General features: G+C 37.6%; 8 protein-coding genes and 2 non-coding genes across 12 annotated transcripts; 5 read left to right on the forward strand and 5 right to left on the reverse strand.

The window, feature by feature from the left end:
- Positions 1–2,248: 2,248 nt before the first annotated feature.
- On the reverse strand, positions 2,249–5,849 carry LOC117632973 (histidine kinase CKI1-like). The gene is made up of 5 exons (XM_034366624.1): positions 5,643–5,849; positions 4,875–5,543; positions 3,812–4,750; positions 2,577–3,722; positions 2,249–2,458 (listed from the first exon to the last, which is right to left on the reverse strand). Exons 1-5 carry the CDS (start codon positions 5,847–5,849, stop codon positions 2,249–2,251), a joined length of 3,171 nt encoding a protein of 1,056 aa, XP_034222515.1.
- Positions 5,850–8,454: 2,605 nt separating this feature from the next.
- Positions 8,455–9,699, forward strand: LOC117632162 (cyclic phosphodiesterase-like). Its single transcript, XM_034365579.1, has 3 exons — positions 8,455–8,854; positions 8,969–9,014; positions 9,403–9,699. Exons 1-3 carry the CDS (start codon positions 8,525–8,527, stop codon positions 9,600–9,602), a joined length of 576 nt encoding a protein of 191 aa, XP_034221470.1. The 5' UTR covers positions 8,455–8,524; the 3' UTR covers positions 9,603–9,699.
- Positions 9,700–9,748: 49 nt separating this feature from the next.
- LOC117632163 (protein AGENET DOMAIN (AGD)-CONTAINING P1) lies at positions 9,749–10,254 on the reverse strand. The gene has a single exon (XM_034365580.1). It carries the CDS (start codon positions 10,249–10,251, stop codon positions 9,820–9,822), a length of 432 nt encoding a protein of 143 aa, XP_034221471.1. The 5' UTR covers positions 10,252–10,254; the 3' UTR covers positions 9,749–9,819.
- Positions 10,255–12,116: 1,862 nt separating this feature from the next.
- On the reverse strand, positions 12,117–13,488 carry LOC117632664 (protein AGENET DOMAIN (AGD)-CONTAINING P1-like). Its single transcript, XM_034366210.1, has one exon. The coding sequence runs from the start codon at positions 12,724–12,726 to the stop codon at positions 12,208–12,210; it is 519 nt and encodes a 172-aa protein (XP_034222101.1). The 5' UTR covers positions 12,727–13,488; the 3' UTR covers positions 12,117–12,207.
- Positions 13,489–13,607: 119 nt separating this feature from the next.
- Positions 13,608–14,644, reverse strand: LOC117632663 (universal stress protein A-like protein). 2 transcript variants are annotated; one of them, XM_034366207.1, is made up of 4 exons: positions 14,362–14,644; positions 14,169–14,278; positions 13,950–14,068; positions 13,608–13,857 (listed from the first exon to the last, which is right to left on the reverse strand). In XM_034366207.1, exons 1-4 carry the CDS (start codon positions 14,558–14,560, stop codon positions 13,761–13,763), a joined length of 525 nt encoding a protein of 174 aa, XP_034222098.1. In that variant the 5' UTR covers positions 14,561–14,644; the 3' UTR covers positions 13,608–13,760. The 2 variants fall into 2 exon arrangements, with proteins under 2 accessions (XP_034222098.1, XP_034222099.1); XM_034366208.1 differs by having other exon boundaries at positions 13,625–13,857; positions 14,383–14,643.
- A 1,756-nt stretch (positions 14,645–16,400) lies between these two features.
- Positions 16,401–18,624, forward strand: LOC117631260 (GTP-binding protein SAR1A-like). Its single transcript, XM_034364307.1, has 3 exons — positions 16,401–16,638; positions 17,124–17,255; positions 18,127–18,624. The coding sequence occupies exons 1-3, from the start codon at positions 16,510–16,512 to the stop codon at positions 18,445–18,447; spliced, it is 582 nt and encodes a 193-aa protein (XP_034220198.1). The 5' UTR covers positions 16,401–16,509; the 3' UTR covers positions 18,448–18,624.
- On the forward strand, positions 17,457–17,577 carry LOC117633301. The gene has a single exon (XR_004586614.1). It is a non-coding gene; the product is annotated as a small nucleolar RNA snoR83 (small nucleolar RNA).
- Positions 18,625–19,031: 407 nt separating the features above from the next.
- Positions 19,032–20,259, forward strand: LOC117631261. The gene is made up of 4 exons (XM_034364309.1): positions 19,032–19,386; positions 19,481–19,545; positions 19,688–19,913; positions 20,006–20,259. The coding sequence occupies exons 1-4, from the start codon at positions 19,308–19,310 to the stop codon at positions 20,137–20,139; spliced, it is 504 nt and encodes a 167-aa protein (XP_034220200.1). The 5' UTR covers positions 19,032–19,307; the 3' UTR covers positions 20,140–20,259.
- An 84-nt stretch (positions 20,260–20,343) lies between these two features.
- Positions 20,344–23,312, reverse strand: LOC117631395 (zinc finger matrin-type protein 2). 2 transcript variants are annotated; one of them, XM_034364522.1, is made up of 10 exons: positions 23,082–23,312; positions 22,850–22,930; positions 22,732–22,759; positions 22,554–22,636; positions 22,226–22,258; positions 21,393–21,471; positions 21,220–21,272; positions 21,058–21,118; positions 20,851–20,933; positions 20,344–20,694 (listed from the first exon to the last, which is right to left on the reverse strand). In XM_034364522.1, exons 1-10 carry the CDS (start codon positions 23,100–23,102, stop codon positions 20,605–20,607), a joined length of 612 nt encoding a protein of 203 aa, XP_034220413.1. In that variant the 5' UTR covers positions 23,103–23,312; the 3' UTR covers positions 20,344–20,604. The 2 variants fall into 2 exon arrangements, 1 of the variants encoding a protein (XP_034220413.1); XR_004586322.1 differs by having other exon boundaries at positions 20,654–20,694; positions 20,851–20,955; positions 23,082–23,270.
- Positions 23,313–23,352: 40 nt separating this feature from the next.
- Positions 23,353–23,424, forward strand: TRNAP-CGG. The gene has a single exon. It is a non-coding gene; the product is annotated as a tRNA-Pro (tRNA).
- The last annotated feature ends 2,373 nt before the right edge of the window (positions 23,425–25,797 follow it).

Consider the following 25,797-nt stretch of genomic DNA (forward strand, 5'->3'; position numbering starts at 1 on the left):
AAAGACTAGATTGTGGATCGCTTGGGAGTCGGTGAAAACGAAAAGGAGAAACTGAAGGCATATGGAGTCCAAGAGGTCAGCACCAAAAAAAAAAAAAAAGTCGTGAACACCTTGGATCAGTTGAGAAACCAAAGGCGCACGGGTCCAGAAGGACGTTTAACGGGTATTGGGGCCCGCATGGACAGCTTAAGCGCAACCAAAAAAAAAAAAAGGTTTGTGAACACCTTAGATCGGTTGAGAAACCAAAGGTGCACGGGTCCGAAAGGACAGCTAAGGGGTATTCGGGCCCGCATGAATAGCTCAAGCGCAAGAAAAAAAGAAAAAAAAAGTTGTAAACACCTTGGATTGGTTGAGAGACCGAAGGCGCACGGGTCCGGAAGGACAGCTATAGGGCATTGGGGCCCGCATGGACAGCTCAAGCGCAAGAAAAAAGAAAAAAAGGAAAATAAAAAAGAAAATAGGAAAAGAAAAAAAAAGTCGTGAACACCTTGGATCGGTTGAGAAACCGAAGGCCCACGGGTTCGGAAGGACAGCTAAGAGGTATTGGGGCCCGAATAGAAGGCTCAAGTGCAAGAAAAAAGGAAAAACAAAAAAACAAAAAGGTCATGGACACCTTGGATCAATTGAGGAACCGAAGGTGCACAGGTCCGGAAAGACAGCTCAGGGGTATTGGAATTCATTTGGGATCAGCTAGCAAAGAGAAAGCAAGGGGCATGGGGCCCACCGGATTGGCCAAAACTCAAAACCAAGCGCACCCCAACTGGGGTTGGGATCGGCTAGCAAAGAGAAACCAAGAGGCATGGGACCCACCAGATTGGCAAAAGCTCAAAACGAAGCGCACCCTAAATGGGGTTGGGATCGGCTAGCAAAGAAAAACCATGAGGCATGGGACCCACTGGATCGGCAAAAGCTTAAAACCAAGCGCACCTCATTCCATTTGGGATCAACTAAGAAAGAGAAAGCAAGGAGCATGGGCCCCACCGAATTGGCAAAAGCTCAAAACCAAGCGCACCCCAACTAGGCTTGGGATCGACTAGCAAAAAGAAAGTAAGGATCATGGGGCCCACCGGATCGGCAAAAGCTTAAACCCAAGCGCACCCCAACTAGGGTTGGTTAGCAAATAGGAAAATGCGCATGGGCCCACCGGATCGGCAGCGGTGCAGAAATCCAAAATAAAGAAAATGGTCTACTTGCACATGGGATTGGTTGTCTGCACTTGGATACTCCATATGGGGATAACAGTCCACAGTTGAAACTTGAAAAGTTAGCAACGTGCATGAAAATTCCTATTTTGATATTTCACATGCAAGGTGTGAAAGCAACATGCATGGGTTGGTGATAGGCCAATAGGAATCTTTTTTTGGTTTGACCAGCAAACCCAAGAAAGAAAACGTATGGCTTATTTGGGCTCAGCCATGAGCCCATCATGACGACGTGCGCTAAATCCGAAGAAATCTTGTTCCAAAGTCCCATTTAGATCATTTTTCCCTCTCCACCCGCGAAGCGTGTAGACAGGAAAAAATAGGGGCACTGTGGGGACCAAATCTCACGTATCATGGCTTAAACCATATGCCACAACTAAAAGACGTGGGATTATCGAACTTCCCTCCCACTAGAGAAGTGCGGAGAGAGGGAGACACAAATCGCTTATATGATCCCAGTACCATGAAGTGAAGAACAAGATGCGCAAAGCTAGGGAAGTGGGGCTAAACCCAAGAACTCGAAGCGTTATAAAAACTCAGCTAGACCTCCAGCAAAGGGACGAGAAATTCAATTGAACACTAAGAGTACGCTGCACAAACACTAACTTGAGTGTCGGAGTGACTTTTGCATGTATTCACCCCATTTCCATCGTTCGACCTCAGGAACGTAATTCGGAGTTCTCTTTCAACCAAGGAAGTGTGCGGACTTCAGTCATGAACCTATGGAGGTATTTCTTCTTGAAAGAAATCTTGCTCCAACACCGTGTAGTGTGTGTGAGTTTAGTATATTATCACCCATTTCCTAACCTTTCAATAGAAAAGGTTCTCAAAAAATAACAGCTCGTTATAATATTAAACGGATGATTCTGTTTGAATTTGAAATTTTATGGAGGTTGTAATGATAATGAACCCCTAAACACCTTCATACTGAAAACTCCGTCAACTATTAAGAATTGGAGAAACTTTAAATTTTATTCTCTTCTAAATTTAAAAAACCAACATAACATAATCTCTTGCATCTACAAAACTACTTCGAATTTGTCATTTTATTTGTTCTCAATCGATTTGATGACTTCCAGCAACATGTCTATTTGCAATGGTTTGGTTAGATGGACATCCATCCCTGCTTCAATCATCCTGTTAACCTCCTCATTGATTGCATGGGCTGTCAATGCTATAATCGGAAGACGGATCCCGTATTGTTTTTCCTCCATCCTTATTAGCCTTGTTGCTTCAAATCCGTTCATTATTGGCATCTGTGGAAAACCAAAAATAACAAAACAAAAGACACATATAAGTCCATCTTCCTTTTTCAGGGAAAAGAAAAAAAAAAAAAAAAGAACCTTAATAATGAAATGGTTTTTATCACATTACCTCGCAATCCATGAAAATATAGTCGTAGGGAGTAGATTTAGAATGAGCCTCCTTGCTATGATCCCTTAGAGCTCTACAAATTTGATCAAATGCCTCTTTGCCATCACGGCAAATTTCCACAACTGCTCCAAGTTTTTTAAGATAAGTACTAACGACCATGCGAACTGCTGCTGAATCTTCAACAAGCAAAACTTTCTTTCCATACAAGAGCTCCTGATCACTTCTTTTATCAACACATTTATGTACGACCGCTTGTTGCAGTGAGTCGTCCTGGTGAGGTGATGAAGATGTTCCTACTTCATTTCCTGCAAGTTTGGGATCCATTTTCTGCACTTCTTGAGCTACTTTTCTCTTTTCTAACTTTGGCAAGTTGCATCCTTTAAGTTCAGGTATTAGTCCTAATACTTTATATAAGCGCGACCCGTGAAATGGTTTGTAGATAATAAAATCGAGTGGAGGAGCTAGCTTCTGTCCTTCTAGTTGCATCTGATGCGTGTTACGCGTTATTGGGTTATCTAGCCAGACAACCTTGCATCTTGACTTGTGTATGTCTTTCCTAAAGCTAGCCACAGTTGCATATAACTCAGAGAAAACACCAGCATTTGTGTCAATCACAATAAGTACAATACCTGCCGTTGAGTTTCTGGAGTTGGTCTTTTTATCGGGTTGCAAGATTTGGTCATCTCCTTCCTTGATGCCAGACCCGTCACTTGCTCTTGACTCAGAGTTGTTGGATGCGGAGGGGCTTAGTTGGTCAAGAAAACCCGGCTGGGACTTTTCCGAATAATTGAAATAGGAAATTTCTAACTTGCACTTTATCTTCTCAAGTTGTGGAAGAAGATTTTTTGCATGCTTTACATATGAAACTCTTATGTTCAAGCTACTGATATACTTCACCAAAATCTTTCTCCGTTCGTCGCCTTCTATAAAGAGCACCACATGAGATCCCTCTGGTTTTGGTGAATGAGCCAAAAGTTGTATACCGAAAGGTTGAAATCCATTGGCAGAGCGATCATTGGAAAATTCTTCTTCAATGTCACCAGAATTTGGTTTACATGTCAGAAGAGAAACATCAAAGCTGAAGCAAGTACCTCTCTCACCCAGCTCTTTATCAAGAATTTTTATCTCTCCACCCATTAGGCGTACCTAGACCAGAAATTGAATTGTGATCAATAACTAAATTAAAAATATGTATATAATGTATTAGTATGTTAAACTCATTCTGAATTACTTACCAAAGATTCAACAACACCAAGTCCCAAACCAGAGCCTTCTTTTCCAGTAGCCCTGTCTGTCACCTGAACAAAGTTTTCGAAAACAAATTCTCGCTTGTCTTTAGGAATTCCCTCGCCTGTATCATCCACCTCAATGACAAACTTTGTACTGTTGGGATCCTTTTGTGCTGTATGAATGGCATCCAAATCACTGAAAGCTCCTTTCCCCTTATAAAACAACCATGACAAACACTTCAACACACGATTATGATTGGAAGCGATGATTTCATTCTCATAACTTGTTTTCGGAACCATGGCACGAACTGTGATATGACCTTCAGATGTAAACTTCACTGCATTGCTAAGCAAGTTGCACATTATCTGTTTAAGTTTCCCTCTGTCGCCTCTGACATTACATGTTTTGGCAATCGAGTCATCACAAGGATCGAGCACGACATCGACTCCTTTCTTTATAGCAAGAGGGTAGAACATATCAACTACATCCTCAAGGAGCTGAGCCAAGTTGAATTCTTCTACTTCAAGCTGTGCTTTCCCAGCTTCAATTTTGCTTATATCAAGAACAGAATTCAGTATGACTAGGAGGTCCTTTGTACAAGTATGCATCTGTGCCAAATTGGCTGCTAACTCAGAGTCGGGATTGGCATCTTGGTGACACAACTCTATCAAACCAGTGATGGCTGCCAAAGAAGTCCTCACATCATGGTTTGCTCTGCTGAAGGCTTTAGTTTTGTTCATACTCTTGCGCTCTGCTTGACGAGTTGCGCCTTCTTGTTTCATGATCCGTGCACGTAAGATCATTTCTCTTCTTGCAGCTCTGATTATTAAGAGTATGAATATGCAAACCGATGCAAGAATTAAAAATACCAAAAGGCCAAGCAACACCACTAATTTGTGATTAAGGTTTACAAGACCATTGGCGGGACAAGTCAATACATATACCTGTAGAAAAGAAGAAAAAAGAAATATATATGTATATAAATCAAGGGAAGTGATAGAATGGAAGTTAACTTGTAAGGCAAGTTAGATCAAACTAAATTGGTACAAAAACTATGGTTTCACATACCGATTTAACTCCGATGATCTCGAGGGTGGAGCAATAAGTCATGTACTTGATACGCTTCATTTTCCATGAATGAATATATGGTTCCAACTTGTCATCATCATCATGATTACATGAGAATTTACCGAGATCACCAGTGGCATTACTATTTGGCCTCACCATTTGGACCGAAACCGTGTTGTTGCTTATCTCAAATTGGGTTTTTGGGAGCTTTGTTTGCACAATCACATCCCCATTTGATGTAGCCAAGTGAAAGTAACCCCCATGGAAGTCTAAAGCCGTAAAATGATCGACAACGACTTTTGCTGGAATACCGAAGGAAATCACACCTCTGCCATCCATGGGCACAGTACTTAAAAACATGCTATGTTGAGCCTTGTCCCATCCTCTTCCCAGCCAAGAATAACCACTTGTGCTATTCAAGGCTTGTTGGAACCAAGTGGAATTTACTGTGACCAAAGAATCTGAAGCAACTGCTGCGCCATATAACTTCCCAGTGTCCCTATTTACTGGTTGAGTGTACCAATTTGAAGAAAATGAAGTGTTGGAGAATACTGCAAAAGTTTGATCCTCATGGTTGTAAAGTGAGAATAAAAGGCCATCTAATCCAATATAAGAAACCTGTGAGATATGTGGGATTATTGAAAGTGCTAGAAACAACGTTGGTGCAACCTGGACAACAAAACACGAAACCAGTTCGTAGATTACGAGAATGTTTTATTTAGCAAACATTACTAAACACAGCTAAACTGTCTGAGAGTATACACTAACCCTTGTTTGGATGGTAGCGAAATTGAGCTCAGTTCCATTAAGTGAGGAACTGAGAGATCTTGCCAGATTTACTGCTGATGGATTTAATGGACTTAGTAACTTTGCAGTGGTGTCAATGCCTGAAAATGATTTGTTGAGTGCTTGTTTTGATTCCAAGAGCATACGTCGTTCAATTTTTATCGTCATCTTAAACAACATTGAGATCATAAAGCATGAAAGTCCCTGCCAAATATACACAACAGAGAACTGGGATGAGGAGACAAGTTTGCTTCTACAAGCTAGAAAAATATGTCGAAGAAAAAGTACCAGAATGAGGAGAAAACAAATGGGGCGCCAGAGAACTCTTGAGCAAGACTTGATCCGGTGCGAATTCATCATATTCATGGTGGAAACCTTGTCTTCAATATCTGCATTTTCATGGCATGAAAATGCAAAAAACTACATTTATAGTAGAGAACATAAAAGGAAATAAAAAAATCATCAAGCAAATATAGTATAAGATTTAGACAGACGACAAAACGAAAGAGAAGGAAAAGTTGATTGCTAGTACTTGAAAGACTTGGCATTGTCGATGCAGTTGATGTAAATTCCACTGCCACTGCCACTGAAACGAGAAGAAATGTTGATAGCTGGTGTGAGAGAGAGGGAAAGATATCTTCTTATCAACAGAATTCAAATTGACTATCCAAACAGCTTCATCTGAAATATATAGAACAAAAAAAACCAAAATTTTAAAAAATATTTATATATATTTATAACCCTCAAGCCTCAATGCGCAGTAAAATTTCGACACATACCTATTAAATACCTAGCTAGTCTGACTGGTAAGTGACACTTTTGCACCCCGCAAAGGAAGCACAAAGAATAAGCCCTCAACAACATTGGCTACTCTCAGGATGTGACACCTGTCCATCCCCCTCAACCCTCTGCCTCATCAAACTCCTTCCAAACCCTATATGTTGGGCCCACCACTCCTGTTTGCTTTCTTTATTCTTTTCAATGAATCCAAAGAGCATGGTGCACAAATTATTGAAGTTAATGTCATATCAATGGCAAATCCAGAAACTATTACGTACGTTGAGTGATGACCAAGACGACCTGAGGTTGAACAGGTTTGCAGTGTAGGGGCCATCCCACCCGATTGCGTTGTAAAGAGAGTGGAGAAACTAATGGACGTCTCGGGAGTATAAAAACTTGTATGAGACGAAGGTAGCATTATTTTGCTATTTTTGATCAATTATGTTATGTCAAGTGGAAAAATTATCACGCTTGACATAGCATGATTGGAAGGAGATGCAAAATAGTGATATTCCCGTTGCACACAAGTGTTTCTTCTTCGGAAGGAGAAATACTTCCCTAACTCTATTGCATTGTCATTTTCTTTTTCTTTTTCTTATATTTAATAAGTGACATGAGGAGAGAGATAGGAAGAAATGGAGCAATGAAACATGCATAGTGAAGTTTCCTCCACAATGAGTTCACTGGGCTCGAGATGGAGGGCCACATCACCGGGGCTGGGTCCATCCCTTTCCCTCCTCATTGATCCAAGCGATGAGGTACATTTCTATGAACTTTCCCTTCTTTCATACATAAACATTAATTGAATATGTAAGGTGGTTTATGTTAAACAACCACTAATTTTAAGAATTTAAGGTGTTATAATCGGCCGATAATACAATCATTAATCTCACAAATTTAAGTTGAGAGATAATAGACCAACAATGTATAGTAAACTTACTGGTTGTAATATATATTTACTCACATTTCTAATTAGGTGAACATCTATATATCAATAAATGTGAGTAAAAATCGTTAACACTTAATAGCATGAATGAATTTGGTGTCTCAATTAACGGAACAAACTGGACGCTTTGCTGGGGTTCTCAATTGCAGATACTTTGTCTGCAAAGTAGAACAATTAATTTAAGATTAACGATCTTGAGATTAACCAAAACTAATTAATTTGCTTTAATTCGTGTTGCAGCTAAAAAGTATTTGCCACTGAAGTTGGAAGTACACTTTTGTTTTATTCTACTCAAATCAAAAACTTGGGTCGGGGATGCTTTTCCACTTTTACGCTATTCATTCATGAATCCTCCAAGATTTTGATGTTCAATATGTCCCTCTCTGCCTAACTCTTTCATCATTTTCCATACGAAATTGCCCTTATGTTCGAAGATTTTATTCGGCTTTATAAAAGTACATGTTCCATTTTTTATTTCACCCTTCTTTTGGCACATTTGTCTTGGGATTGTAATAAAGTTACGTGGGATTTTTATTTTTATTTTCTTCGAGTATAAGCGATTGGGAGAGTGGAGTTTACCCAATATTCATTGGCTTTCTAGGAGTTTCGAATCTCTGTCTACGTTTGTGAGGATAAACTTGGTTCAAGTTTGGTATCCTATTTAAATAGGGAACTCAAAAATTTTGATTTTTCTTAAAAACAAGGAGTTCTTAAATCTATTTTTAAGATTCAAAAACTTGTTTGGTATAGAACTTGAAAACTGTTTTCAAATCTTAAAAATGTGAGTACTTGTGGGTTGTTAGAAAAAAACAATTATTTTTTGTTTTTAATAATTGGGGTTTTTTTTAGTTGTTCTTGAGTTTGAGTTTTTAAAAATAGGGCTACCAAACAAGTTTTCTTTGTTTCAAAATCAAATTCTGTTTTTGAGTTTAAAAAATTGGATTCAAGTTGAATAGCCAACAGCCCTTAATGACTCATTAAAACGGACCATTTCAAACATTTCCCCTATAAGCAAGGGGTTCAGAGGTAAAATAGGGATAAAAAAAATTATGGGTATTGAAAGAAAATTGTTGGCGGTTCAAATAGTTGTCAAAACTCCTCTTCGTCAATCTTCTCCATTCACTCTTTCCATTTTCTCATGGAAAACTCAGAAACAACCACAACAATTTCTTCAGCGCCAAACCCAGTTAGGCAGAAGGTGCAGACGTATGCGGCGTGGGCCGTCATACCGGATCACGTCTCGAACAGGATCAAGAAGGTGATGGAAGGCCTCCGCGACGAATTCGGTGGGCCCGAGATCACGCCCCACATCCCCGTTCTGGGGTCCATCCGCACCAGGGAAGACGACGTCATCAGAAACTTCAAAGAGGCCTGTGGGAAAAGCTCTTGCTTCCCATGTACAGTTGTGGACGTGCTCCCCGGTCCATTCTATTACCAAAATGTTTACCTCTTCATTCATCCGGATCAGGTTTTTTTTTTTTTTTAAATAAATAATTTTCGTGCAAATTGAATTTACATGTTTAATTAAAATTTAAAAAAAATTATGCGAACATATTTAGTTATTTTCTGTTTAATTTCTCAGGTAACTTATCCAATAAGAAATTTCACTGACCATTTCGACCAATTGGGTAAGTAAGAGATCAATATATTGATACACTCGTATTATATACTTGTTGACTCTGAGTTTTTCTTCAGAATCTAGGGTTTTTTTTTTTCCCTATTAAAGAGTATTTATCCATGCACATTTTGTCCTAGGTTCGATTTCCTTTTTTTCTAATATCGCTTGTATTTAAAAAAATATTATTACCCAATACTAACCGTAAATTGTAAGCTAATTGAATTTGATAAGTATATGCCATGAACAAACAACCAAAGGATTTTGTTTAGATTACCCATTTCATAGAATCAAATTCTTGTAATGGGTTTGGTGAGCACTAATTTAGACGACATCAATGGAGATTAATTATTAATAATAACCATGATTATTGTATGGATTAATTGAATTTTGAAGTGCAGCCGGTATGCCCCACTTTAGCCTCCTCTATGGGGAGTTGACAGATGAAGAGAAGGAAAAAGCAAAAGAGAGAGCGATGGTTCTGGATGACGGCTTGGTTGGCCTCACTTTCACCATAACTCGTTTTGCATTGTACAAATGTAACAAGGACAGAACTCAACAATCTTGGGAGAAGATTGCTGAACACTCCCTCCCACGCTAATTACTTGTTCGCTTCAAATGTGATTTGTTTTTACCAACATCAAATATATTTACCAAGTTTCAAATATATATGATGAGTCACCAAGTTAATGAAATTACATTCAACGAGAATTTAGTTTCTAAATTCACAAATTACCCATAAACCCTAGACAGCAAGAAATCATAACAAAACGTGGATTTAGTTTCAAATTAAATTCATGAAGCAGCAGCAGCAGCAGCTAGTGGTAGAAGAACCATTCTCCATTGCGCCAATCCATGTGATGCCTGAGCATTCTCTCAGGGTAACCAATATGATGCCCAGTCTCAAAGTAGACGCCAAAGTAGCACCCGACCTTCCCAGTAATGATTCCAGACCACCAGCCGTCGTTGTCAAACGCATCAACCCTGTCCCCGTCAGCGAACCCGGCTTTCGTTTTCTTGGGCGGAGGCAGAGGAGGCAGAGGCCGTATCTCATCCCCCTCGACCACCTCTTCCAGAGGTATGGAGTGGTCGTCCTCGCATACGAGGCGGTTGTACTTCACCTTGTACTTGTTGTCCCCCATGTTTTGCAGTATGGTTGCTCCATAATAGGAGCCCTGAAACCCTTCTTCTCTGCTGCACACTTCGACCCTCTTGCCTTGTTTAAAAGCCTTTGCTATAGGGAAACCCATTTTGGAGAATGAGATGAGAGTTGCTCTTGTGAAATGGTATGAGGAGAGTGTTTGTGAGGGTCGCAATATATAGAGGTTGGGTTGGATTTCCTAATCGGTTTGGGATTTTGGCTTTCCTATTCTGTTTAGGATTTGGGGTTTCCTATTTATATATCCCAATTGTAAATATTAGAGATATTTAGTGATATACCCATTTCTAGCACTAATATTATAAATAAACCCTACACAATTGAATTCCTATAAACAAACCCAAAAAAAACCCAAAAAATGATAGCTAGCCTTATTGAATTTAATATTGATTATTAAATTACTTTGATGCCCTATTGAGTGCTTTGGGTATTTTTATGAGATTTTGGGGTTGGGCTTGTTTTAAGAAATTGATGGCAGTTTTGTAATTTATAAGAAGTTAAAAACTTTTTTGTTATGTTGTAAATGGGCTTTGGGTGTGTTTCTAAAGTCCATTTTATATAGGGTATTTTTATAATTTGGGCCCCCATATTGGGTATAATAGTAAATCTCCCTAAATATTAAGCCCACCCTAGTATATATTTATTTCGGCCCAACTCTTCTTATTTTATTAACACCTACCTAATCAAACCTATTTAACTTCGGACTTCCTTCCTACAGCACAATGCTGGAAAACTCTTGCTGGAAAACTCTCTCTCTCTCTCTCTCTCTCTCTCTCTCTCTCTCTCTCTCTCTGTGCTATTTATTTGGTTAATTTGGGGTTGTTTGATAACCATTTAATTTTCACTTTTTTTTATAATTGAAAACATATGTTTGGTAACATATTTCATTTTCAGCTTTTAAAAAAAAGTGAATTTAGTTTTCAAAATCACCCTTATGTTTTAAAACAACTTGAAAGTGTTTTCAATTTTTCAGTTTTTTTTTCTCTCTCTCTCTTTTCATTCATTAATTTTATATCACCACACATGAAATGCACTCTAGTTACCAAAACTTGGTATTTGGGACTCTTGACTTGGACCTGATCAATTTTTGAGTTTAGCCACAAACCCAATCCAAACATCGGCACCTCCATATTCAAAATTCACCCAAAAATATTACAAAATCTTTGTAACATGCATTTTTATTTTATGATCTCAAATTCACAAATTGACACACAAAGAAAAAATTCCATTTCCAGGTTCCATATAAAATTGAAAACCAAAATCTGTTACCAAACAAATTTTGTTCACTTTTCACTTGTTTTGAAAAATAAAATTAGTTACCAAACAAGTTTAAATTTTTAGTTTTTAAAAAAATGAAAAATGAAATGATTATCTAATGGCCTTGGTGTCATATACTTTAATTTGTGTGAATTGATTTTTTGGTCTCATGTCGGGATTCTCTAATATATAATTCATCAATTGAGTGCTCAGACGTTACTACTACTGAAAACCAAAGCTATTTCTTGCAGTGGGAAAAAATAGTAAAACATTCAAAATATCAAAAAATATTATTTATTAAAAAATAATTTTTTTTGATAAATGGAGGGTAATGTATTCAATTAATAATATTTTTATATTAAAAAACAAAATAAAATGAGAACATGACGAAACTATACTCATTATCTCTTATTTAATTTTAAATTAAATTATTATTAACCCATGAATTATCTGCAGTTCAAATTGCAGAGAAGGAAAAAAGAAAAGAAAAAGTGATGGTTCTTGATGACAGCGTTGTTGGCCTCACCTTCACCATAAAATCGGTTTGCATTGTACAAATGTTACGGTGACAGAAGTCAACAATCTTGGGAGATGATTGCTGAACGAACACTCCCAAGTTTTGAGATTTTATTTTATTTTATTTTAGTTTCTAAATTCATAGACACAAACAACGTGAATTTATTAGTTTCTAAATTCATATATAAACCACCAATTTCCATTGCGCCAATCACAACACAAATTACCAAGAAATCCAAAAAAAAACCACCAAAAAGGTTTACACATGAAGTAATTAAACAAGTCGAGCTTTAACAGATGTCGATGATGATCCTCCCATCACAATGCGCAGTCTCTTCTTGCAAGACAGCGGCTTTCCCTCGCAAGAGAAGACCCGTCCATCGCGAGAAACCCATCCGTTGCGGCGGCTCTCCAGATGAAGCCTGATATGATTCTTAGGGTAAGCTATATGCTCAAAAGTGCTTGGAAAGTAGACAAACCAGTCGTCTCCACTCTTCCTAGTAATGATCCCCGCCCACCAACCGTCGTTGGCGAACGCATCAACCTTCTCGCTGGGAAAAAAGTCAGGCCAAACTTTAGGACACACAGGCCGGACCTCGTCCACCTCCGCGAGCTCTTCCAGAGCGGTGGACATGTCATCCTCCTCCACCAGGTTCTTGTACTTCACCTTATACTTGTCCCCCAAGTTTTCAATTACAATTCCTTCATAATACGAACCGTGAAACCCTTCTTGCTTGCTGCACACTTCTACCCCATCGCCTACTTGAAAAACTTTTCTCGTGGTGAAAGCCATTGCAGAGATTGATCAACGGAAGTGAACTGAGAAGCAATTGGGATGGTATGTGGGTGCACCCAAATATTTATAGGGGTTGTGGTTTCCTGTTGATTTTAGGTTTCCTATTGTGTTAAGGATTGGAATATTTTATCTTTTCATACATATTACTACACGGCTTTGCTAGAAAGTCCAAATATTCTAAACTATTCTCTTTTTATTTTGCGCGAGCCTCCTTTTTTGCAAAAAAATCCGTCCTTTCCCTTGTAACTACTTTTCTTAAATAGATTTTCCTACATTCCTTTCATTCATTCCCTTGTAATTACTTTTCATAAATATCTTAAATAGGTTTTCCTATCTTAAATATCTTAAATAGGTTTCCCTATTGCTGCCAATTGACATATGTATTAAATATGATATATGTATTAATTTTTTTAAATATTTTTTATAAATTATTTTTTCATATGTATCAAATCGTTGCAAGTTTGCTGTCAATTGACATATGTATTAATTTTTCATATGTATTAAATATGATATATGTATTAATTTTTCTTTTTATATTTTTTATAAATTATTTTTTCACATGTAACTTGCACTTGCAATGTGTCAGGAATTCCTATTCCTTTTAAGAATTTTTTTTTATGTTTTTCACAAATTATTTGTCACATTTTGATACATTTCTGCCAATGATAATAATATATATTAAGTTTTCTTTTTGTGTTATATACATTAAGTTTTCCTTTTTGTGTTCACAAATTATTAATTTTTACACATACGTCAAATTGTAATAAAATTGTGATTTACAGAAAAAATGAATATCTCAATCCAGAGAATGAAAGGAGGAGTATCTCCCCTCCCAGAGAAGGAGGGGAGGGTATACTTGAGTCACAAATGAAGAGATCAAAGAAAACGTTGATGATTTATACCATAAAATTCTCACTGCTTAGCTCAATTAAAATATAAATAGTTACAGCATCAGTCACATACCGAAAGAAAAATTCACCACCAAAACAAAAATATAGAGGCCAAAAAAAAAAGAGAAGAGGATAACAAAGTCATTTGTTGAAAGCATTTGTTTTTGGCTTCTTCACAATCAGCACAGGACACTTCACATTCTGTGCACAGTGGTTGCTCACACTCCCGAGGAATGCCCTGCAAATACCACAAGTTTTTTTTAATAAATTTACATTATCCTTTTTTTTTAAATAAAATTTTTCCTGCCTATTTTGTTCTGTAAGACCCACCTTTTGATGAGACCATAGCCATGGCTTCCCATGACCAACACGTCAGCACCAAGCTGCTCTGCCATCTGGCAAATCACATCCCTCGGATCACCATTCTCTACTCGCACCTCCACCTTAACCTGGCCCAGAGGAGTACAATCGCCAAATCAAAATTCCAAAATCTAAATGACCATTTTATCCTTCAGAATCAGAAATCAAAATTGTGTGAGAGACACTCACATCCTGCTGAAGGTCTTTGCACATCTTCTTGGCCTTCTCGATCACGCAGACCGCCACCTCAGCGCCGTACTTCTCCATCGCCGCCAAAATATCCGAGGAAAACAAATACCCTGGATCACAAACAAAATTACCCAAAAACACCACTGAATCTCTTCCTATTCCCAAAATAACCTCAAAAATTGCGACAAAATACCTGATGGATCCTCTCTCCTACCTGTGCCATCTAGAGCCGTGTACACAGCTCTCGGGGGCTTGGCGTAGAGTAGGATAAGGGTATCTTTGGAATTCTGAGAAACAACGTTCTTGAGGCACCAAGAAAGAGCATGCATGCTCTCCTCTCCTTCATCGACGGCCACGAGGATCCTCCGCTCGCTTTCTGCCACGTCAGCCATTAGTAAGTGATCGGACGGTTGAAAACCAGTTTGTTTGTGTGTCTTTGGAAGTGGTTTTTTGGAGAGAGAGTTGAAAGACTAAGGAGGTGAAGTGGGTATTTATAGTAAAATGGTGGGTGGGAAAATGGAAATGAAACTGGATGGTTTCATTACGCAATGTTTCCTGTTGGCGGTTTGTGGGTTTGGGCTCTTTGGGTTAGTGGTTTTGAAGACTGTGGGCCTGTTTTCTTTGTCTTCTTTGAAGATTATCCGACTTCTTGAGATAAGATAAGCTTCCATTCCAGCTATCAATATTATATCTGCTTAACTTGACACTAAGGTCAAATTTTGATCCAAACCAGTCCGCTTTTTTAATTTTATTTTAATAAAAATACCAAAGAAACTGCCCAACATCATGAAAGATTCTGTGCTTGATTTTAAAATTTGTATACTTTTTTCAATGACAGAAGTTACATTTAACAAATTAATAAAACCCAATGATTATATCATAAGCCTAAGTTGAGTTGTAAATTCATCCACATGAGTGTAACAACTTTTGTATTTACTAGTTTCTATGTGTTCGAAATTACGCTATCACGTGATTTCATACGATTTCACGTGTTTGTATCCTTTTTTCCTCAATATCGCTTCTTTAATATTAAAAATTGTGCTAAAGATATTGTATTCCATTAGTGAATCCCCAGTTGTCAATTACAGCAGGAAGCTAGAAGTCTGCATCTGTCTCTTCAATGATGGGATGAGTAAATATGTTGATTGTAGAATATTGTACCCAATGGATGTAAAAAGAAGAGGGCAGAGAGATTATGTGCAGTATGAAAGTTGAGGTGTGCACACAAGAAAAGACCAAGTTAAAGGTGAAGAATGTTCAAAGTCTAGAACAAGAAAGGAATGTTAACTAAAATCAGCAGAAGAAAAAAATGACAAGTCTTGTTAATGGGAAATCGCATAATCTGCATTGCAAGGTGCCTCTAAAGACGATATGGAATCATGGAACCCTAATTAGGTGTATGTTAGGCAGAGGCTCCACATTGCCACAGATTCCCTAAACCCTAAATAAAAAAACAACAAAATGGCATCTACTTTTTAATGTATATATGCTGCTTACATTATAATAACGGTTTAACAAACTAAAATTATACTCAAGAAAAAATGAAAAAGAAAGAAGATCATGGCCTAAACTTGTAATTTACGAATATTTCTCCTTCTTTTCTTGTTAGACGCTTCGCGTCACTTCATATAAAATATATGTTTTTCGTAAGAAGCGTCTTATATTTTAACATTACAAAAAAACCATTTTTCATGACTCTAGATGAAGATCGGTTCTTTTGTGCGCATGCTGTATACACCATCACACTCACTAATGTGGAATTGCGAATGAGGTTGAGTAGTACCAAAATATAGAGGTTTTAATCTTGTGATCCGAATTTCTCCTAAATACGTTTCAAGTGAGAAATAGAGTAAGCTTTGAAAGTTCATCTAGCTCATAAAATATACCGTGAATTATCCTTCTATAAAAAATAAAAAAAAGCTACAAATGCAACCCAATCTGTGAAGCTCAGTATCATAGATATTGCTAAATTGAAAAGTACTTGCCAAATTTTCTTTTTCTAGCCTCCAAGTTTCCTAAAAGGATAAAATTGCCATAAAACAGAAAAACAATCCCCACCGACCAACATAGCTAAAATTGAAAATTAAAATAAATACAAAATCAGATCCCAGCTGTTCGTAATTTTAAATCTGATGGTGCAAAATTGCCGATTGCGTCAGAACCTCATCCTCAGCCGTTCGATTGGTCCTTTCAAAAAAACGCAGTAAGACTTCCACATAAATACTACATCAGATTAAAGAAGAGAACATATATAGATTGCTACAACGTCACAGAGATAGAGTTCTGTGTCTCTCTGACTTTGGGGTGGCTTTCGATCTGAGAATTTTTGGGGTGAAATACAATGTTCTTGCTCGATTGGTTCTATGGGGTTCTTGCATCGCTCGGCTTGTGGCAGAAGGAGGCAAAGATCTTGTTTTTGGGTCTCGACAATGCTGGCAAAACCACGTTACTTCATATGCTTAAAGATGAGGTTTTTCTTTCGTTTCTATTCTCTTCATAAATTCGTGTACGAATCTTTTTGGGTTTTTGGTGCTTTTGATTGCGGTGAAAGTTATGATTTTTCAATGCTTCAATGATCTTTCGGAATTATTGGTATTTCGATTTCAATTGAAATTTTTACTCTTTATTCGCTTTTAATCAATGCGGGGTCTGTTTGATTGCTGGGAAAGTGAAGGAAATGAAAAGATTGACCAACTGAATAGTTTTGAGAGTGTAGTTGTTAATTCTTATAGAATTGAATAAAGGATTTGAGCTTGAGCTGAACTTTTTTATGATTATCTGTAATTCCTATGATTTTGGGTAGGATCAGAGCCTACACTGAAAATTATTGAATGATGAAGTAGAGTTTAAGACAGTATTGACCGACTCAAATTGTAATACTTTTGATACTTTGTGATAATTAGGATGGAATTTGATTTTCTGATTCTGGGTCTTGGTGGTGATGAATTATTGCAGAGATTAGTTCAACACCAGCCGACGCAGTATCCGACATCAGAAGAGTTAAGCATTGGGAAAATCAAGTTCAAGGCTTTTGATTTGGGTGGACATCAGATTGCTCGCAGAGTTTGGAAAGATTACTATGCCAAGGTATTGTTGATGATATAATGTAAGAGGTTACATTGATATACCTGTTATATGGCAACTGGTTTTTGTATATATGAACTGTTTGAGCTTTAGTATGCTCAATGAGAAGCTTTGTTCTTGTATTTGGCAATAGTGATTTCTGAAGGAAAGATTCAAAGTCCCTGAGTGCATGGGGTGAAGTCTGGGGATGTTTGTGCCTCCATAATCCCAGATAAAAGTTTTTAGTGTTTATCTGATTCATGGGAGGCCGATATAACTAATGGTAGTTCGCTGATAGCACCTTTTGTGTTTAGAAGGTATGCTAATAGTACCTTACCATACATCCTTACTTTGCAATTTTCTTTATCTGGATTAATAATTGGTTAACTACAAACAGATTCCTTATCAGAAGTGGGAATAAACCTTTGTCCTCGATGACTATGTTTCGAAATCACCTTGTTTCTTTTTGACCCATTTAAGGATTCTATTTTTTAAGGAGAGTGTATAGTAGAACCTGGAAGATGTAGTTAGGTGTGTTATATAATGGTTATTCTCGAATAAGGTCCTCAGATAGAGCTAAGTTTTCGAGCCATTGGAATATGAATGACTTAGATGCATCGAAGGATCTGTTTCTAAGTTGTTAGAGCATAGATGTAACGGCTCTGAAACAGGTCCTTCGCAGAGGATATCTGATTGTTATGTACTTGACCATCTTTTGGAACCTTTAATTGGACAGATTTTTGGGATTTGAATTGTTGTCTAAGAAAGAATGGTATTTCTGCTAATAAGTATTTGAGGGTTTATTTCAAGTTATGCTGGTTTTGCCTTGCTGCTTAATATTATGTTCTCTTTATGTTCATCCTTGGTAAATCCATTTTGTCTTTGTTCTGCAAAGGTGGATGCAGTGGTTTACCTAGTGGATGCTTACGACAAGGAAAGATTTGCCGAGTCGAAAAAAGAGCTAGATGCTCTTCTCTCTGATGAGGGGTTGGCCAATGTTCCATTCCTTATTCTGGGAAACAAGATTGACATACCATATGCTGCCTCAGAAGAAGAATTGCGATTCCACCTCGGCCTGAACAACTTCACCACAGGCAAGGGTAAAGTAAACTTGACAGACTCAAATGTCCGCCCCCTCGAGGTTTTCATGTGCAGCATTGTTCGCAAAATGGGTTATGGTGATGGCTTCAAGTGGCTTTCTCAGTACATTAAGTAGGGAGCACCCCAAAGTAAAGACTAGGCTTCTCACCCTTATTTGTTATTTCCAATTTTCGAGCTTTTATTGCTAGAGATATTTTGTCTATTTATTTTTTTTCATTAAATGACAAAACATATACCCCGTCCATGTTATGATGAGCAAAAGTTGTTGATGACTTGTGGTCCCATTTTCACACAAGGCACCTTCTTTTCTTTTACTCACTGTCGCAGTCGGTATGATTTAAGAAAGACTCTAAGCCCAATGTAAAGGGCCTTGGTTTGCAGACCTCACGTTTGAACACACATGGTACTTTGACAATGTGTGTGAAAAAACCTCCCATATCTTTTGTATAAAAACATAAATAAAAAATGAACGCTCATGGCGAAGAAGCTACATCAAAAGTCTTTTCTTTTCTCTCCAAGCCCATTGAGCCCAATTGGTGGATCCAATTAAAGAAGCACTTCCTTCAACTAACTTTTTACTAGAATGGGGGGCACCTGCTGCTGGCTTGCATTATATTCACATCAAGCAATGAGTATTTTCTTTAAATATTAATCGAAATTAATTATTTATTTAGTGAATGACATAATATATTTCTCAGTTCTTACACTCAAAATGGAAATACCCAAAAAACAAGTACAAAGTTGGTGGCTTACTTACCAAATTCACTCATCTAAGTCCCTTTGTTCCCAACCATTTTTTTGCTAGAACTATCTCAAACCACCAGACCAATCTCTCCTTTCGGTTTACCAAGTAGCCAGGGTGACCTCTCATGCCTTATTAAAAAGATAAAACCATCTGAACACCACAGTAGAACTCACATTACCATACTAAAAGTAGGTACACATCCAATTTTCCATCTGCTCACAATTCCTACAATGGCTTTTATTGCCCTCCCAACATACAAGTTCCTCTGTTTCACTCTTGCTCTCATCGCTGCCTCTTGCTGCTACTCAGGTTATACTTCGTGTTCGTAACACCCTTGTACATTTTCTTTTCTTTTCATACCTGAATCTGATCGTGTTCTTATGTTTGTCTGGATATGTAGCAGGATATGCAGAGGAGAACCCAGCGCAAACGTTTGTGACAGCCTTAGCATGCTTCAACAATAAGTTTGTGAGTGTAAACCAACAACCATGTTAGCCAGTTCATTTTTTAATATCTTGTTTGAAGCAAGATTCAGTTATTGTTTACAGGAACATCAGGTCCTCAATTTTTTTTTTTTTTCCGATCAATTTTTCTTTCGTTTTTAAATCAGATATATGCCAGTTGCGATGAAGCATACAGATTGAATGAGAGTGGGAACTTTAATGTCCCTCCTAAAGCAACTGATCTGTTTTGCCATGGACCATGTCTGGCTGAGACACAGCAAGTGCTAAATTGCGTTGATCACATGTTATCAGGCTTCGTTTTCAATAATAGGGCAACACTACCAGATATTAGAGGTGCACTGCGTGCTGGTTGCAGCTACACCAGCCAAAGAGGTAAACAAATAAATAATACACAAACATTTATTAAATGCATAGCAAATGATAAATCGGAAACTGATATGGATTTATATATCTGCATGGTGTAGGAAAGTTCAATGGTTTTGGACCTTTTGGTGAGTATATACAAGGTGAAACGAGCAATGCACAGAAGCTACCAAATTTTAGCAGCTTTTTCACTTTCTTAATTGTTACTGGGTGCTCTCTCTTCATCTTACACTGAATGTACCAAGTACCACATTTGAAGTTGAAACCACACTATACATTTATGTGGGTTTAATGTACCACATGAACAGAGATATAGATTATCTCTGAGATGAAAGCTCTTGCATGTTCTAGTTTACAAGAAGTTCTTTAGTTGCTGTTTCTTTTTATTTTTATGTTTCGGGGAAAAGACTTGGAAAACAACTACAATAACCATGCAACATTAAAAAGATTAAAATTATATTAAAAAAACAAAAATGAATGAAACCCAGATGTATTATGAATCTTGAGTAACTCTTCCCTTTTCCCTAATTCCGTATGTAACATCTTGAAAACTTACGAACTTACATTTTGTACAAGCCCGAATACCTAAATATTTGAGTGGTTCGTACAGTGCTGCGCTTAACTAAAGAACATAATTTGAAATGTAAACAATCACTTAGATTCAAAAAGAGGCTGCAAAAATTGAATTGGCATGAGATGATCACTTCTTGGTTGAACCGAATCCACCAAATCCCATCATAGCTGCAACGTCAGGATCCATTTCAGTTTCCTCTTCTACTATCTTCTCTTTCTGAAGCCAGGAAAGAAGATTCAGAAGAATTATTCAAAAAGAAAATATAAAATAAGCAACTGCAAAATAGTATGTAAATTAACACAACAAAATTCAACAAAAACGCTCCAACTTTGCCTCACAAACGTTAGTATTAAGAGTATCAATTCTACCAACCTTCTTCTCTTTCTTCCTTTCTCGACGCTGGCGCTTCCGCTCCTCCTCTTCTTGCTGCTGCTTCAAGATCCGCTCATCAAGATCTACGAGGGAAGGGAGAGAGATCTTTTTTTTTTTACTCACCAGAATAATATGAACATTACATGCGACATAAGTGGTCTAAATCTCTAAAGGATTGATTCACTTCTCACTCTTTCAATGTCTTACCTTGCTCTGTGAAAGTGCCATCAGTTTTCCGCTTCTTGAGCTTTTCAAATCGCTCCTGAACCTGCATGAATTCAAGGCTTAACTCTGATATTCCCATGAAAAAGATTTTCACAAAGAACTTTCATTTTGATCACCAATAAAAAGATATTTCTCATATTCCACCTGTTGGAGAGATGCCCGCTCTACCCGCATAGACATACCTAAAGCTCTTTGATCTAGAACAAAGAAAATAACATTCAAAAGATAATAAGACCAAAAGGAAATAATCATAATGACAAAAGAAACATATTCATAAATGAATTCATATGATAACCATGTCGATGGACATTACTTACGTTTCTTGCCATTGATATGATCCAAGTAGTTTGCAGAATCTTTCACAACACACTCACAAACTGAACAGAAGTATCCAGCCTGAAAATGAACTGAATTAATCACAAAGTGCCAGGGGAAACAAAATGTTGAAATAACAAGACTAGAGAATAACAACTCATATCAGATCAACTAAAAAAATACCATAACCATACAGCGCAAGTACTATAACATTAATGTATTTTTCAGATAATGAAATTTATTACAATAGAATGTTAGAAAGGTGAGCAGTAGTTTGTAATTGATGAGTAATCATTGCACCCAAATCTTGGGTTCACATGCTAGATAAGGATTCAGTAGGAAAGTTACACAGCCACCTATCTGTAGCCACTGCCATCATGCTAACTAACGAGAGGATACACTTTAAAGAGGAGGGGAGGGGGGAGAGAGAGAGAAAGAGAGATAAAAAATAAAAAGCCTTTGGTGAGCATAGTCAAATTGGGTTAACACAGTATGATGCAGTTGTAAGTATTGGCCATGGCATCAAATTAAAATAAACTGTCAGCAATAATTTGGCTATCCCGAGTAAGCTAAGTACTGAGTTAGGAACACAATGCATGGATTCATTTTTCATACATAAAGTTCCTTAAATATTCATCCTTCACACAGAATGTGAAGCATCTTGAATGATAGCATTACTCATAAAAGTAATCATATAGATAAAGTGAAACTAAAGTAATTATACAACAGTCTGAATAAAGAAAGGGAAGAAACAAAAGCACATTCATGAACACAGTAAAGTAGAACACCAATGAGAATGCAAATCGTAAAATTCAGTTAGGGATATTCAAATTACCTGCTGGCTTAAAGGTGCTATTGGGGTAACAACCTGCAAAAACATACAACGAAATATTTATAAATAAGTTAAAGATACAAAAGTGATGAGAAATCTGTTATAATTATTTGGCAAGTATCAGAGCTGCAAGTAACAATATATCCAATAAAAGATCCTATATAGGAACTTCAGAATAAAATGATTCATCGAGGGGCAAAACAGCATGGTTCTGAAGCAACTCAACTGAAGATAAAAGAAATGAAAAATCTCATTTCTTTTCAGGAAACCAGCAACAAGGGAAAAAAGACATCCATATACAACTATGCAATCCGAACAATAAAATGTTAACCTGTGTTTTCCCCAAGCGAGACTCGAGATCTACTTCATAATCTCTGTGCTTCAATGGCTTCCTTTGCACCGGCGGGCCTTTCGCTACACAGCAAAAATAAATAATAATTTCAGCTTATACTAAAGAAAACAACTTGAAGAGTGCAAAGAGACCAACATAGAAGATTAAACAAACCCACATTTGGATTTATGCGGCCCCTCCTCCTCCTAAAGCACAATGCAAAACACCCATATTAGCAAAAAGCATATTACAAATTTACAAAAAACAAGAAGCACGAGACTTTTCGAGGCACAAACCTGTCTTTCACGCTCACGAGCTCGCTCCAAGAACTCTTCTCGATCGAATTTCCTTCTGAAAGTATTATCTACTCCAGCGGCCTATACCAAAATAAAGTAAATTAATAAAATTTATTTCAAGATTAAAACTTTTTTCATGCAGTTTCTACTTCTGAAATCAAGAACTAAGCTAACTATTCCATTGATTAATTCTGAGTGACCGAAAGTGAGGGTTTTGGAAAATTAAACTTACATTATTGCTGGTGTTAGCCATGCCTGCCCAATTCAATCTTCGAGCTAAATTAAAGTTCAACCCTCAAGGATGCAATTGAAATTTCAGAAACTCGGAAAGGTAGAGATTGGAGAGAGAGGCTAATTAGCAGAGTATCGAATCCCCTGCGTTCTGAAGAAAAGGGGGAAGAAGAAGCTACAAAAGGCGTGACATATACGAGTTCAAATTAATCAAATCGAGTATAAATTTTCTATAAAAATAAAATAATAAATTCCAGAGATAACACCAAATCGGGCGTTTGGTCTAGTGGTATGATTCTCGCTTCGGGTGCGAGAGGTCGTGAGTTCGATTCTCGCAACGCCCCACTAAATTCAGTTTTTCTTCTCAGTCGTAATTTAATTTCTTTTATTAAAAAAAAATGATTTTCTTTCATTATTTTTTGTTTTCCTTCTTGCATGTCTTAATCATTAGACATCCATATTTTTATTGTAGTGCTGGGCATGGCTACTTAATTACCCTCGTCTTGCTTATTAAAAATCAATTTTAAAATAAATTTCTTATTTTGGATAATATATTTTCAGTTGTTTCGAATTCACTTTGGTGCGTAAAAGGACATCAAGATGAAAACCTTCATGTTACCAAATCCGGAACTGTGACATCAATTAAAAAACGCATTGCAAGTAGGCTAGCAATAAGTCCAAAGAATCAAGTTCTATTCCTCTCGTCACACCAGCTCCAATTGCAGTAGCCGGCTCCACATATTCAGATTCGGATTCGACAGAGCAACCCTCGTCTCCTTTTGGAGAAGAATAATAATATGAGCATATATGAATATATCTGAATATTTGCCCTACTTTATTTGATTTGATATCAGAACCAGGTTTTCATGTGACCTGTGCTTTGTTCTCCTTGTAATTTAAATGCTCTCATCCCCTCATCTTCAAGAGGGGAATGGGGAGTGAAAAAGATATATTTCTCATTCCCATGAAGATATTACATATTTCTTGACTCCGACGACCCATTCTCTTTAGAGGGAGAAGGAGAGTGAAGAGAAGTTGTTTATGTGTGAATTAGGTAAAGTAGATATGGAGGAATTATTCTTCACTTTGACTGTTGTTATCGTTGTTGTTGTTGTGGACTTGCCCTTTGCCTTTGCTTCGGCCTTATTTATTGCAGTGCTCACATGATTTCTGTGTTCTGCTTTATCTACTACCGTGCTCACAGGATTTGTGTTCTGCCTTACTTACCGTCGTGCTCACAGGATTTCTGTGTTCTGCCTTATCTACTGTCGTGATCGCAGGGTTTCTGTGTTCTGCCTTATCTATTGTTGAGGGTTGGGCCCAAATGAATTCTCGGCCCAACACAATGCCTTATTAAGAAAAGACTCGATTTGGAGCACGTGAAAGTTCGTCATTCACGCTTTCACAAGCCACGACCACATGCCATGCCAAATAAATATGCAATTTATCACGCTAAGAATTAAAATGAGCTTATAAAAGGCACTGGCTCTACAAGCCCATGCTAATTATTTCGTCAAGCATTATGTCTCTTTTCAAAGATGATAAAATTCAAGCACGCCAATCGACATGCCATGCCAAGTAGGAAATCATTATTTCACACCTAGCCATGCTACAAGCTTAAGTGGGCCCAAGCGACGTAAATGCCTGGGGCTTGCTTGATTGGGTTGTGGTATGGATGGTAACGAGCTTTCATGAGGCTCATTGATGAGCCGAGAAATGGAAGTTTTGGGCTGCTTGGGAGCCCCAAACCTCAAGCCCATTTCTTGAGCCCAAATATGTGGGTAAGCATAAAGGAGAGAAAAAGCCCAATACTCTAGAAGAGATAGCCCAATACTTTAGGAAAAATTAGCTCATCATTTCAATAAAAATGGTCCATCACTTAGAAGGTTGGCCCATTCCCTTAATATACTAACCCACCACCTTAGGAAGGCCCAAATAGCCTAAGTGGTTTATAAAATATCCAAAAAATCTCCAGCACATGGTTTGAAATGAAACCATAATAGAAAACCAGGAGATGTTCGTACGCTCGGGCTGCTGGGAGACATCAACACATGGCCAAAGACAAACCCAATGCAAGCCATCAGCAAAACCAAAGGAAATTCATACATGTAGCAGGAATACCCATTAGGCAAAAGCTCTATCCATTCTCCTTTCCTCTGCAGGCTCTAATAGGGAAACCAAGAAGAAAAGCAGGTGGTGCCTCATCCCCATGGGAAGGTCCAGCCTCACAAAAACCTTGGAGCCTGTGACCCATTCGCTCTGGTTAAAGAAATTTCACCAAAATGGAGTGAATGGAAAGAAGCAAAGGAAAAGTGGGAATGGAGGATTGATAAAATTAGTGTTCGAAGTGCCTATAAAATGGAGCTTCTTCTACCCAGCAAAATCATCATCCAGAGTGCGACCAAGCTTTGTCAAGCAACTGAAAATTCACTCGATCTACATCCAGAGAGCAAGCTTCCTCTCTTGCTTTCAAAACCCAGCAATTTTGTGCTCTGTTCATCATTCTCCTCATATTTTTCCTTCTTGGCAGACTGTTCTGTTACTTGACAGAGTTTTCGTCAAGTTGCCAGAAACTACTCAACACACATTATTTCTCTCATCTCTCTTCCTCTCTTCAACAAACCCTCTTAGAATCATTTCCTCATTTCCTTAGAACCCCTGTCTTTCATAAGAACTCACAGCTCTCTCTCTGTTTATGCTAACTCATGATTGCTTTG

Source organism: Prunus dulcis, chromosome 6, assembly GCF_902201215.1.
Source record: "Prunus dulcis chromosome 6, ALMONDv2, whole genome shotgun sequence".
Lineage (NCBI taxonomy): Eukaryota > Viridiplantae > Streptophyta > Magnoliopsida > Rosales > Rosaceae > Prunus > Prunus dulcis.

Excerpts from the sequence above, each read along its gene's own strand:
- LOC117631260 (XM_034364307.1), top strand. The coding sequence starts at position 16,510 with ATGTTCTTGCTCGATTGGTTCTATGGGGTTCTTGCATCGCTCGGCTTG. Across the intron at positions 16,639-17,123 it reads TTCATATGCTTAAAGATGAG|AGATTAGTTCAACACCAGCC; the intron begins GTTTTTCTTTCG and ends GAATTATTGCAG. Across the intron at positions 17,256-18,126 it reads GGAAAGATTACTATGCCAAG|GTGGATGCAGTGGTTTACCT; the intron begins GTATTGTTGATG and ends TGTTCTGCAAAG.
- LOC117632664 (XM_034366210.1), bottom strand. The coding sequence starts at position 12,726 with ATGGCTTTCACCACGAGAAAAGTTTTTCAAGTAGGCGATGGGGTAGAA.
- LOC117632663 (XM_034366207.1), bottom strand. The coding sequence starts at position 14,560 with ATGGCTGACGTGGCAGAAAGCGAGCGGAGGATCCTCGTGGCCGTCGAT. Across the intron at positions 14,279-14,361 it reads TAGGAGAGAGGATCCATCAG|GGTATTTGTTTTCCTCGGAT; the intron begins GTATTTTGTCGC and ends TTTGTGATCCAG. Across the intron at positions 14,069-14,168 it reads GCAAAGACCTTCAGCAGGAT|GTTAAGGTGGAGGTGCGAGT; the intron begins GTGAGTGTCTCT and ends CCTCTGGGCCAG.
- LOC117632163 (XM_034365580.1), bottom strand. The coding sequence starts at position 10,251 with ATGGGTTTCCCTATAGCAAAGGCTTTTAAACAAGGCAAGAGGGTCGAA.
- LOC117632973 (XM_034366624.1), bottom strand. The coding sequence starts at position 5,849 with ATGATCTCAATGTTGTTTAAGATGACGATAAAAATTGAACGACGTATG. Across the intron at positions 4,751-4,874 it reads AGATCATCGGAGTTAAATCG|GTATATGTATTGACTTGTCC; the intron begins GTATGTGAAACC and ends TCTTTTCTACAG. Across the intron at positions 3,723-3,811 it reads TTGGTGTTGTTGAATCTTTG|GTACGCCTAATGGGTGGAGA; the intron begins GTAAGTAATTCA and ends TTTCTGGTCTAG.
- LOC117631395 (XM_034364522.1), bottom strand. The coding sequence starts at position 23,102 with ATGGCTAACACCAGCAATAAT. Across the intron at positions 22,931-23,081 it reads TGGCTAACACCAGCAATAAT|GCCGCTGGAGTAGATAATAC; the intron begins GTAAGTTTAATT and ends ATTTTGGTATAG. Across the intron at positions 20,934-21,057 it reads TGGCACTTTCACAGAGCAAG|ATCTTGATGAGCGGATCTTG; the intron begins GTAAGACATTGA and ends CTTCCCTCGTAG.
- LOC117631261 (XM_034364309.1), top strand. The coding sequence starts at position 19,308 with ATGGCTTTTATTGCCCTCCCAACATACAAGTTCCTCTGTTTCACTCTT. Across the intron at positions 19,546-19,687 it reads CATGCTTCAACAATAAGTTT|ATATATGCCAGTTGCGATGA; the intron begins GTGAGTGTAAAC and ends TTTTTAAATCAG. Across the intron at positions 19,914-20,005 it reads CAGCTACACCAGCCAAAGAG|GAAAGTTCAATGGTTTTGGA; the intron begins GTAAACAAATAA and ends TGCATGGTGTAG.
- LOC117632162 (XM_034365579.1), top strand. The coding sequence starts at position 8,525 with ATGGAAAACTCAGAAACAACCACAACAATTTCTTCAGCGCCAAACCCA. Across the intron at positions 8,855-8,968 it reads TCTTCATTCATCCGGATCAG|GTAACTTATCCAATAAGAAA; the intron begins GTTTTTTTTTTT and ends TTAATTTCTCAG. Across the intron at positions 9,015-9,402 it reads TGACCATTTCGACCAATTGG|CCGGTATGCCCCACTTTAGC; the intron begins GTAAGTAAGAGA and ends TTTGAAGTGCAG.